Source organism: Argiope bruennichi, chromosome 10 (genome assembly GCF_947563725.1).
Source record: "Argiope bruennichi chromosome 10, qqArgBrue1.1, whole genome shotgun sequence".
Taxonomy (NCBI): domain Eukaryota; kingdom Metazoa; phylum Arthropoda; class Arachnida; order Araneae; family Araneidae; genus Argiope; species Argiope bruennichi.
In genome coordinates this window covers 117,527,458-117,540,018 of record NC_079160.1, presented here as the reverse complement: position 1 = coordinate 117,540,018, position 12,561 = coordinate 117,527,458, and the positions used below count along the sequence as shown (strand labels likewise).

Here is a 12,561-nt window from a genome sequence, read left to right as displayed (position 1 = left end):
ACATTTTTGATCAGCTAAATTTTTGGGAGGTCATGGTCATAATTTTATATGGATTGGAGTGGATTTCATTTCCATCTGCGAGATGATCTTTAAATTATTTATTCCAAAGTGACATTTCTGGCGATTAAGGATCGTTGTTGTCAAACTTAATGTCGGTAGGTCTGAAGTCACTTTTAATCAGTGGGAAGATTTATTCCGCTGGTTAAAAGTAGGAACTCTTCACAGTCTTTCAATCATTTAATAGGATCTTGGTCATCCGGTACAAAATAATATGAACAAATTTTGAGGAATATAATAACAAACCTGCGTATCCCTCCCATTTGATGTAATAATGTTTTATTTCATTTGATGCGTCATCTCTGAACACTCAGGAAACAAATCGAATTCCTTTTTAAGATCGTGAATTCCTCCTAAATAAAAAAAATAAGAATCATTTTCTTAGTTTTCCCGTTCCCACCATTTATCTTTACTTTTTCAAATAAAGATAAACAAGATGATAGCTTATAAATAACTTTTATTTTAGAAAATTAAGTTAAAGTAATATTAATACAAGAGTGAAAGAAACTAGAGAATAATAATAAATAAAATGAATATCAAAGTTTAGAATTACTGAGAAATCATGAAATTTCAAAAAAAATCCTCTGCCATCGAATTAGTTAGAAACATTAAGGAATTCTGGGATGATAGAAGAATCATATGCCATCCAACCAGTTTCTTTCTTTTATTACTGGCTATGTACACTTATTTCATGCTCATGAGACTGTAATTCTTATTCTTATACTTAATTAAGAGTTTATTTATGTAAGTTTAAGCTTCTTTCCTAATTTGTTTAATAAGCGTAACTTTCATCAACCAGCAAGTTCGTTCATTATACAAACAGAATCAATATTTTACAATTGATTTAAAGAGAAAATAATAATTACCGAGCTTTATTTTTCAATTTTGTAAAGTCGATCGCTGAAATTGGCGTAGTTACAGCATGAATCATCTTATTTATTATGCACATTTTTCATTATTGTTGTAAATATCTTGAAAAATGCATTATTTTGCCATTTTTTAAACTTAAAAAAGAGTTAAGATATGTGACTATGTTAAAAAGTCAATTTTTTTTGCAAAATTATGAATTTTTTAAAATTCAATATCCTTAATGTGTGAACAGGTTTCCTTACAAAACTATTAGAATTTTGTTTCTAAATCTATTTTCTGAGATTATACACTGGTTTTTATACTTGTATTCATACACTTTGTAATCCTATTTTACATCTTCAGATGCTCTTTCCTCAAATTCTAATCTTTGATAGAATTTTCTTACAAAAATCCTCATAAATTAAAATTTAAAGCATATTTTTTGTTCAAATTTGGTGTAATAATTTCTCAATATGTTCTGCAGTTCCTGAACTAAAGAATAAGTAATCTATTCTTTTAAAAGATTTTATAATTATTTCAGTTCTTCACAATGTGAGAAAAATTGGAAATTTCGTGTTATATATCAATCGAACTCCATATTTAAAAAATGGTAGAAATTCAGTTTACTTTTTAGTTAAGGAATTATATTTCTTCAGCTATATGAAAATATTTTAATCAAATCATTTGATAGACATCTAAAAGAGAAAATTTTTGCTTTATATCTGTTTTTATCCAAAAAAAAAAATCTTTTCTTTTTTCAATTTTTAAAAACTTTTGCCACTTCACATGTTTATTTTGGTTTTACAGATTTTTTCAATCTTTTTCATGCAAATATCCAAAAATATAACTATTTTCAAACGTTTCTCAAAAAATTCATCCTGAACTTAGCCATATACCTTAACAAAGGCATTATTATTCTCTGATTCCAACTATTTTATTAACCTGTTGCAGTATATGAATTACTCCTCAATTACATATCGAGAGATCCAAACGTCACTATTATGTATGATGAATACATGATAGATCTAAAATAAATTTATTTTTTCATATCATTACAGATTTTGTTAATACAAATATGAAATTTTGTACTTTTATGGATGAGTATAACAGAAACAGTTGACAATTGATACTTTTACATTCTATGAAATATATAACAATGTAATTATTTTCTTTTCCTTATCACAAACACAGCAGCCCAAACGTTTTTGGGACATTGCCTAGCTTATTTACAGAAATTTTCGTACTCGTAATATAAGTTTTTATCTAATTTTAATGAAATGATTACTTGTTCTACTTTCCAGGGAAACACTTCTAAAGAATCCATGAAACAAAAACCCTAAATAAAGCATCATTATGAGGGCAAGAGGGTATTTATTGAATGTAAATGGTAACAGTTTACAACATAGGGCTACAGTAGATGGGCAACATCATCACATGTTGTTCGATAAGGTGACGGAGGCACCACTTCGATTCCATACTTAGTCACACACCAGCACTTCCTGGATTCCACACTACACTGCTTATGATTAAAGTAACCACTGTAGTCACAGATCGGACCTCTATAATCTTCCTCGGTAATGAATTCTGAGATACAAGAAAATAAAATGTATTACCAAAAAAATATTAAAGAAAGAAAAAGACTCTTAAAAAATTATTTTATCAATATATTAAAAAGAATTTTTTTTTATTATTAAAAGTCTGTATAATAAACCAGCAAGAGTTGTTTCCCCAAAATTTTCTCGCCAACTCTCTTATAAACTTGTCATGCCAGTGATCACTTTGTATGGCATTGGCGTCGTACAACAATTACAAAAATATTAACTTTTGGGCGTGAGTTTGGCATTTTTACTGAGTCTGTTGTGGCATCCTTGGCGATTAATCCCTAGCATGCATTAATAGTATCCGAAAATCGAATCTGTACTTTAAATACGTTTTTCTCAACCGATTGAAACAAAGATTTGACACAAAACTGCAGTTATAGTTGCAAAACCCCTTACCAAGTTTGATATATTTTAGTTATTACTTCTTTGAATTATTGAGTTTACACATTTCTGAAAATGCATACTGTAAAGTCTTGATCCAGTCCGATCCAATAAAAGGTAGCGTTATAATCAAATTCTTTATTTACAGCTTTATTTACACAAATTTACAGTTTATAATCTAGGTTCTAGGTTAAATGAGTGAGTAGTATTCTATTCGACACAACAAAGATAGTTTCTCGAATACTTTCGGAGAAACCTCCCAAGGAAACAGCTAACCGGTTCTTAGCGTTCTAGCAAACACAGGCATAGCTCCAGGGATCCACCGAATCTTCTCGGGTGGAATTCTCATCGGACACTCCACTCTCTGTCTCCTTCTGCACGATTCTCCTCTCTTCCAACCACCTCGCACTTTTATTCTGTCCCCACCCTCATTCACATCGGACCATTTAGCTCCCGGTTATCCAATAATCGGTCAGCAACAACTTCATTGGTCTACCGTCGACCGTGGGAATCCGTTGAAGAGCCACCCTCCACAATGTAAAGAATGCAGGTTTACATCTGTTTCAAATACCCGTTTTCTGCAGGTGTGGTCCCTTATCTGGACTCACACTAATTGCCCAGATGTCCTTACTTTAAAGGGGTTGACCACCTGGCACTTCTGGAAGCACGTACACTGCGGTAGGGCGTCTCCATTGCTCATACTGCTGTCTGGATGCTAATTATGGAGCGTGGGAAAAAGAAACGTCACCATGGTCAAGCAGGGAAGAAGCTGAATCATTATAATACCGGCTGATAGTCAACCTCTTTTTGTATTTGGCTCAAAACTTAACAGATGTCTACACTATAGATGTTAAATCTGTGTACTTGAATCTTATCTAACTAATTCTCTTCATGTTGTATTTGTCATGTTACCTTATTTTCAAACGAACCGGCGTTCTGGCATAGGAGTAGCGCGTCTTCCCTGTGATCTGGGCGTCCCGAATTCGAATCTCGGTTCGGGCATGGTTGTTCTTCATCTGTATTCTATCTGTGAGATGAGTGAATGTGCCCCATCCCCCTGTAAAAAGTGGTTGTGCAAGCGAATGTGAGAGTTTCATCTTCATATGAGCTAGAAATCAGACTTCTGCCCTCGGTTGCTCAGGGGTCTTTACCCTCAGAAGCTACTGCACCCCCTTTCCGTGGTAACGCGGAAACGACATCATTATCACCTTATTTTCAAACAATCAAAAGAAGAACTTCCTTTGAACAGAATTTTACTCAGAATTTGACAGAAATGTGCAAATTTGGCGTATACTAAATTTCAACCATCTAACTCAGAGTTTTTGAGTTATCTTTGTCACAAACAAACAGATGGACATTTTCCAAAAATGTGCTTCTCGAACTCAGGAGGTCTGAAACATAGAGATTCGTCGAAATCTCGAGTACGAATTTTTTGACGATTACTTTACTTTTTTCTATACTACGTATACGAGAAAGCAATAAGCATAGGAAAAGTCTGAAGATTAGATAGAAATATTCTAAATAAGTTCGAATTGTAATCATATTTATAACACATTTTTGATATAATAATTTTTTAGGTGTTTATAATATTCATCACGGATTTATATCCTTTTTTGTGTTTTTCTTAGTTGTAATTATAACTATTCTTTCAACCTAATTCGAACGTTTTGGCTTGATTCGATATACATTTGGCTTGATTCGATATACATATACATGTATTTGTCTTGATAATTAAGGTGCTCATATTCGTAAATGAGATTCACTAACACAAAAAGGGCTCAAATAGGTATTATTTAAATTCGAAACCGCTTCGTAAGAACAAAGACATTCGACTTACTCTTTAGAAGGCGTTCGTACTTGATCATATAACACAGACAAGTCGTGGTGTTTAAACCTTGATGAGGCAAAGAAAGAAGTGTTCCATCTTTGTATACGCACATGCAGTCGTCGGGACCGTTTGTGTCGAAACATTGCAGTTCTTGAAAGGAACCGTCTTTGTTGCACTTTGGAATCATCCAATTACCGCTGGAATTTTTCAACATTTTTTCCCTTGCAGTTGGACAGTCATAGCCGGCTGGAATAGAAAGAAAGTTTTTGCAATTATATTTAAATGAAAGTTCTGTTTTTTTAATCAATTAGCCTTTTGCAAAAATGTGGCTGAGTTTTGTTGTTGTTGCTCTCATTTTTTTCTTCGCTTTATTAGCTTAAACTTTAGCCTTCAACGGTCTCCCCCTCCCCCCAAAAAAAGAGTCTAATCGGGTTAAATCGCATGATCTGGACAACCATTCTGATCACCAAAATTAAAAATTATACAGCCAAGAAATGGCTCATCCAGTAATTGAATTGTTTCGGATTGTATGACATGTGGCACCGACCCTATTTTAAGCAAAAATTGTGAATTCTAGTCTCCAAACCTTCATTATTTTTTAAATAATTCTCAAGAAAGAAATTGCAATGTTCTTTCAATACTTCATTTTTAATAAACTTGAACTTTCAACTGTCAACTTCTCTTTCTTTTCGTTTGCAGCATTTTATCAAACAAATGGCGCAAAATTCAAATCTTGGATGGATTTTGGAACACATTCTAAATAATCGATGGATTAGATATAATTCAATTTTATATTAGCAACCGAAATGCCTTTAAGAAAATGGATTTTTTTCAAAATATAAAAATATTAGTAATTATTATTTATGAATTAAAAACTAAAAAGTAAAAACTAGTTACGATTAAAAAACAGACTCGCTTGCACGACGGTTCTTCGGTGGAATCGGGTCTCGAACGTGAAACCCTCAACTTTAGAAGCCGAGACCTTACTATCAGGCCACCGCGCCCCAAACAACTTAGGAAGTTCTGTAGAAAAATATTTTTTCTTGTCTCATTAAAATTTAATAATAATAATCTCGTTTCTCAAAATGTTTTTTTTTCTTTTTTCCAAACGGTTCCATTCTCCAAACACAATTACTAAAATAATACAAAGAAATATCAGTATGAAATTTGGTAGCCTAATTTTGTTTTATAATATTGTTTAGCTAATTTACAGTACACATTTTTGTCCATATTTAGGCAAACATTCTAAATAATGGCAAATATTAAAAAAACTGATTAAAATGCTATAGATTTACAAGATATTAAATTTTTGCTTAAATCCCATTTGAAAATAAAAATATATTACTTCAATTGTTATATAAAAAATTATTCGAACTTAAGCGGGTATCTTACACAAACAATGTTATTTAACTTAAACTGAGTATGTCATGCCAGAAATCGGTAAGAAATTCCGTCTATCGACGCCATATTTATTGCTACATGTTTTGCATGAATTTAAAAGAAACACACGATGCTTACAGAAGAAATGTTTTATAGGAGAGAAAGATAATAAAATTCAAAGAATATTGCTTAACAAATTATTTTATCATTTATCCAATCATCAAAAATAATTTTCTCTCATTATTGGAAGATTATGGTAAGGATCGCTTATCGTACTTAGAAAGACACAATTTTTTATATAGTTAAATATATGACGTAATAAAAGTAAAATTAACTTATATTTCGTTTACTCATTTTGGTGATATTCAGTAAAATTTTATTACTTTTTTGTCAGAGATCAAATTTTCCAAAATTTTTATCGGTGAGATGAGTATTTGAAAAACACGATAATTTTTTTAGACAGGCTTTTGTTCCATAAATTACATGACATAAAAATCGATATGTACAGAATGCAATTGCTGATGTATCAAACCAGACGAAAATGAGATAGATGATATAATCAAAACTAAAGTCAGAGAAGAGATTCGAAATGTAAAGAGAATTTTAATAATTTTTGCTTTTTTTATGTTATATTGTAGGTTTTAATTCATTGAAACTTCTTTTCTTGTCATTCATTCATCTAAAAATATGAATGTAATGTTTTAAATCAATCTGCAGAAAGAAAAAATTACGTACGACGTCCCGGGTAGCGATAGAAACACAAGACTACCGGAGATACACAAAAAAGGACCTGAAAAGAAAATAGACGAAAATTATTTTAGATTCATTGACATTCCATTCATAGTGTTATTTATTGCTGTTAGCTTGTAATTGTTCTCACTCTCTTTTTGAAAAGAAATCGAGGTAATCTGTTTTCTATAAATATATTACAATGTCATTTAATATTCAGAGACTTGACAAACAACCTGGTCAAAACTGAACTTATCTTACTGCAACCATATTTTGTTATTAACTTGAAAATGTTACACTTTGAAAATTCATTAATTTCAGCCTTCTGAACTTAATTCAAGAAAATCTGCTGATTCATTATAAAAGTTTTGAATGTGAGTTGAATTATCAAAAGACTTGGATATCATAAATCTTTGCATTGGATATAATCGTGATATAATACCAAAACATGTACAGGAAAATACTGGCGGATACACCAATTAAATATTTTGACATCATAGAATCACAATCCCTTTGTGGTTTATCTCCTTTTCTCCTTATAAAATTTTGAGCCTCAGTAAGGCGAAGAAATATCTCATGTGGAATTGGTGAACGGAACCCATGGAATTGGTGAACGGATCACACGGAATTGGTGAACGCATCACACAGAATTGGTGAACGGATTTCACGGAGTTGGTGATCCGTTAAGAAATACGGATCTTTGACGTGAATCTAGGATCTTTATATATTCTTTCCGAAAATATGGATTTAGGAAGCCTGTTTTTGGCAAACTGACACCAAATTTAATTTTTTTAAAATTACAGTTGAAATCACAAGATAGAATACCGAATTTCATTGATCTACGTCATTATGTTTATGAATTATCATATTTGCATGCATATGAAAGTACAGACAGATAGATGGCTAACCATTCCACAAATATAATTCGAAATTCCATAAATATCTAAATTTTTAAAGTCACATTGGTGTACCAAATTTTATCGACCAAGCGATAACTGCATTTTGTAGTTATAGAGTTCACATGCATTTGAACAGCCTGATAGACAGATTTTCTCTTTGTTCAAAATTTAATAGAAATCTATAAATTTGACCGTAATTTCATATACCAAATTTCAGCCGTATAGCTCAAAGCATTTTAGATTTATTGTATTCATTGACAGGCATATACTATAATGTCAAGAATGAATTTTTCAAACTCAGGTGGTTTGAAACGTGATGATTCGTTAAAATTTCGATTTTGAAATGGATGACTACAAAATTTGCTCTACATATACGAGAAAATAAAAATTGTTCTTGAAAAATCTGGGAAAAATTGAAAAACACATAACTATTTTTTTTCACAATTTGAACATGATGGTCTTATTGATTACCGATACATTAACATACCAATTAAATTAACCTCCTAGGTCATTTTTTAATTCACACCAAATGTGAAAGTTTGTGGGAAAAAAAAAGTGAGTTATCCTGTGGTGCATATTTACGGCGACTAGCTAATATTTCCAAATAGGTCTCGACCTCCTAAAGCGAGCTGTGTTCGAATTATATGTTATTACAAAATCTTATATGTCGCTGTAATTGCAGCTATTAAATATGTATTAATGTGTGATTTAAACATGTATTTTATATGTGACTTTTGACTTTAGATATTTTCTGATATTTGAGACATTTTCGCGGTTTTTTGGCTTGCGATATTTTCTTGATTTTTTGACATTTATCTAAGGGTTTTGACTTGCAATATAACAGCGATGAAACAAAGTGAGATATTATTTTGCAGATAATATTCTTCTTCTTTTTATAGTTCTAACATAATACTGAGTCTTTGTTTAGTCTACTAGCACAGACTAAACAAAAACTTGACTCAAGACTTTAAAAAATCGAGAGCGCGTTTGTTTCCTTGTTATAGTAAATAAAATAGGTAGTAAAAACGTATTATTTCTACTTGGCGAATTTATATAGAATATTAGGAATTTTAATCAACGGATACCCATATATGCAAATATATCTGCACCTTAACAGATAAAAAAAATCTAAATTAGTTATTATTTTAGTTAATAGTTATTTACAAACTCTGAAACCATTCTAAAACTCTTATGTAAATAAAACAGACGAAAGTTTAGTTATCTTTCACATATCATTTTTCTGATTATCATGATCATATAAGTAAAGAAAGGGAGACATAATTTCGAAGATTACTTTTTGGACTGAAATAGGAAAATTCATCAAAATCTCCACGTTCATATTCATTGGCGATTTCTGCGCTTTGTTTTGCATATAATGAAATAAAATATTTTATGATTATTAACCATTATATTAGAAGAGACATTGATTTTCTTTTTCATATTTCACTTTTAATGAAAATGCAGCTAGACTTATTTACTTACCGCACATGTAAGGATCTTCGTCATCGTGAAAGGCGTGTGCAGTTGCAATAGACAGGAATGGATCTTCCTGAAAATTAAATTAAAATTTTTTTTCTTTTTTGTCTTTTTGTTTTCCAGTTGCATAATCTACACTATCTTTGAAAAGTATCTAATCCTAATATATCTGGAACATCTAAAAAAGATTAAAATTATGAAATTGTAACTAAGCTTAACACTGTTTAGATTTGCATTTGATTTTCATTGCCACACTTAAAGTATTCATAAAGTCCAATACTATTGTGACAAACTATTTTGTTTCAAGTACCTTTAAACAGAGATAAATTTTCAGTGAAAAGTTGCATATTTAAGGTGAAAAATTCTTGTAATAAATGACATTGTTACACTTCAGATCACCAAACATTACATTTCTATTCTATTTATAGGCATCGTATTTTATAGGAAATCTAATCAAGTTTAATTGTAATTGTCTATAAACAATTAAATAAAAAAAGCAACATTATATTTGTATGGAAAGTGATCCACAGTATTTTGCTATCTTGAATCTTGTGTCCGAATCGGTCTGAACAAGCAGACAAATTTTGATGACGTATTTAGAGGTCATGGGCTTTTATATGAAATGAAAATGGGCAAAACTTACCTAATGGGATAAAGTCAATTATTTTAAATAAACAGATAATGCAAAATCTTTTTAGTTTGTTCTAAATCTTAGTTTACTTCTAAAATCTGACTTTAAAGGCAATTTCATTATATATTTGAAAACATATCAATATATTTAAAATTACTGTTAACTATTATTAAACAACTTATTGAACAACTACCTAGCTGACAATTTATTATCCGAAGAGAGCAAATCTTGAATAATTAGTCAATAATTGAGCTGCTTCAAAAGAATTTTCAAAATGTTTAAAAAGAATCAAAATTAATTGTGATCAAGCATTATGACAAATAATGTGCTTTAATGATTAAATTAATTCTAATTTAAAACTGCGAAGTTTGGCTTCTTTTTTGTAAAGCTTTAAGTTAATTGATTCCTTCTTGCAAATATTCGTGTTAATACTGAATAACTACTAAACTAAATAAAACTACTGCACACAAGAATAACTACTAAACTAAATAAAACTACTGCACACAAGAATAACTACTAAACTAAATAAAACTACTGCACACAAGAATAACTACTAAACTAAATAAAACTACTGCACACAAGAATAACTACTAAACTAAATAAAACTACTGCACACAAGAATAACTACTAAACTAAATAAAACTACTGCACACAAGAATAACTACTAAACTAAATAAAACTACTGCACACAAGAATAACTACTAAACTAAATAAAACTACTGCACACAAGAATGACTACTAAACTAAATAAAACTACTGAACATAATTCTAGTTATAAATATTTATAACTAGACACCTTTATTGACCGATTGGTTCATTGACATCAAAACTTTCAAATAGGTATCCTGCGTAACTTGATCTTAATGCTTTCTCTGCAAGGCATTTCTAAACCTAAAACCTTAGACGTATAACACAAATCATGTTAGAAATCTTCCATCGTTCTGTTCATTATGCAACGAATTTCTTGAATGTTCTGTCTATATGTTTATATATCATATGAAAAAAGAGCTTTGTTTGAAAATCAATACATTTAAAAAATTTCGACTTATTTATTGTGAAATTAACACTTAAATGACACTTAAAATGTTACAAAATTTCAAAAAAAAATTATTAAAAGTGTACCCTGCACAGAAATCTACAAAAAATGTAAAAATAAGCCGATTGTTTCTGCTTCAATTATAAATAATGGAGAAAAGATCAAGACGAAATATTAATAGCAATAATGAAATAAAATATACATAAAGCATTTTCAATTAATTAAAAAAAAAAGATAGGTCAAGTCATTTGTGTCGTCGAAGAGATAATATTTTTGAATTCTAAGATGATATAAAAATTCATTTCTTATTCTCAATACTTTCAAAGGCTATGATGATAAATGACAATTTTTAATCAATTAAATCCTACTCAAAAGTTTAAACACAATCTTTCCAAGGTACACATTCCCATCATCCTAAGTATTTAAGTTTTAAGTTTGGAAACTCTAGATGAAACGGTTTAGTTTTCAAAGCCAACTCAGATACATACATTCATCTTTTTTACTCGTAGAGATAAAAAAAAAATTAACTGCTAAAATAATAGAATATATACTGATTCTAAAATATTCAATGTATTAAGTTTTTATATAATACATATTTTAATATTTTAATATTGATAAGGAATATTAATAAAAATGTAATTGAAGATTATTTTCTTACTTTCATGCACTTTGCAGAGAGTTTTTGCTAACTGAATATATTTAAGTATTTGCATATAATTGTTCAGAGCTCCGAAACACTTGCTACGTCTGAATAAATAAAAACAGAAGATTTGTCAGGAGCGCATCTGTTCAAAAGTTCGCATTTCCATACTTGAATCTTGTCACTCAAAAGTACAGGCATGTCTCTTAAAGTGTAACAAAAATGGCTTCTAGAATTCTTGTATCTGATTTTTTTCCTACAAATGATTGAAAGACATCCGAACAGATGTTCGTCATCTGTCTTGGAAGTTAAGTTGAATCAAGTTTATATCTACCAAGAATGGCTATTAGGTTTATTTTTACTTTCTCTTATACGAAGTATAGAGAAAGTATTGTAATAGTCAAAAAATTCAAACTTGATATTTTGGCATTTCTTTACGTTTCAGATAATCCTGAATTCGAAAAATTCACTTTTTTGCATTGTCTATTTGTCTGGGATCACGATAATTCAAAAAAGTTTTGGACTAGATGAGTGAAATATGGCATAAGGTCATAAAAGCAAACGTGTTGACTTCTATTGAATTTTGAACAAAATCTATTCTGAGGAAATCTGTCTGACAAGCTTTTCGAGCACAAGTAAGATCCATTACTACAAAACGTAACGAGCTGTATAGATAAAATTTGGTAGATTCTGCTTTGCTTTGCTTCTTTCATGCGAGTCCAATTTGTATTCGATGGAATTAAGATAAGTATACAGGGCATTTCATTCTATTTTTCCTCACTTTAAAGAAAATAATCAACATGTATTTCACCATAGCGGTTAGCATTTTCATACAAATACAAACAGCTTTTTCTTTATATACAAATCTCATTTTTCTTGTTGTTGGAATAACCTATGGACAAATAAACTGTTGAGCAAGCGGTTGATCGGATCAGTTTGAGTCATTTTCAGCAATTCCATTTTGATTTGAACAAAAACAGTATATCTTTTTTTATTTATGTAACGAGGTCTAATCTTTATGTATGTGTAAATTAATATCTCTGTTGCAGGTACT

General features: G+C 30.2%; 1 protein-coding gene across 2 annotated transcripts; it reads right to left on the bottom strand.

The window, feature by feature from the left end:
* Positions 1–2,257: 2,257 nt before the first annotated feature.
* Positions 2,258–11,667, bottom strand: LOC129989031 (U24-ctenitoxin-Pn1a-like). 2 transcript variants are annotated; one of them, XM_056097341.1, is made up of 5 exons: positions 11,526–11,667; positions 9,207–9,378; positions 6,832–6,886; positions 4,726–4,962; positions 2,258–2,490 (listed from the first exon to the last, which is right to left on the bottom strand). In XM_056097341.1, the coding sequence occupies exons 2-5, from the start codon at positions 9,327–9,329 to the stop codon at positions 2,315–2,317; spliced, it is 591 nt and encodes a 196-aa protein (XP_055953316.1). In that variant the 5' UTR covers positions 9,330–9,378; positions 11,526–11,667; the 3' UTR covers positions 2,258–2,314. The 2 variants fall into 2 exon arrangements, with proteins under 2 accessions (XP_055953316.1, XP_055953317.1); XM_056097342.1 differs by having other exon boundaries at positions 9,207–9,273; positions 11,526–11,622.
* Positions 11,668–12,561: the final 894 nt, after the last annotated feature.

Excerpts from the sequence above, each read along its gene's own strand:
- LOC129989031 (XM_056097341.1), bottom strand. The coding sequence starts at position 9,329 with ATGCAACTGGAAAACAAAAAGACAAAAAAGAAAAAAAATTTTAATTTA. Across the intron at positions 4,963-6,831 it reads CTATCGCTACCCGGGACGTC|CCGGCTATGACTGTCCAACT; the intron begins GTACGTAATTTT and ends TTTCTATTCCAG. Across the intron at positions 2,491-4,725 it reads GTACGAACGCCTTCTAAAGA|AATTCATTACCGAGGAAGAT; the intron begins GTAAGTCGAATG and ends CTTGTATCTCAG.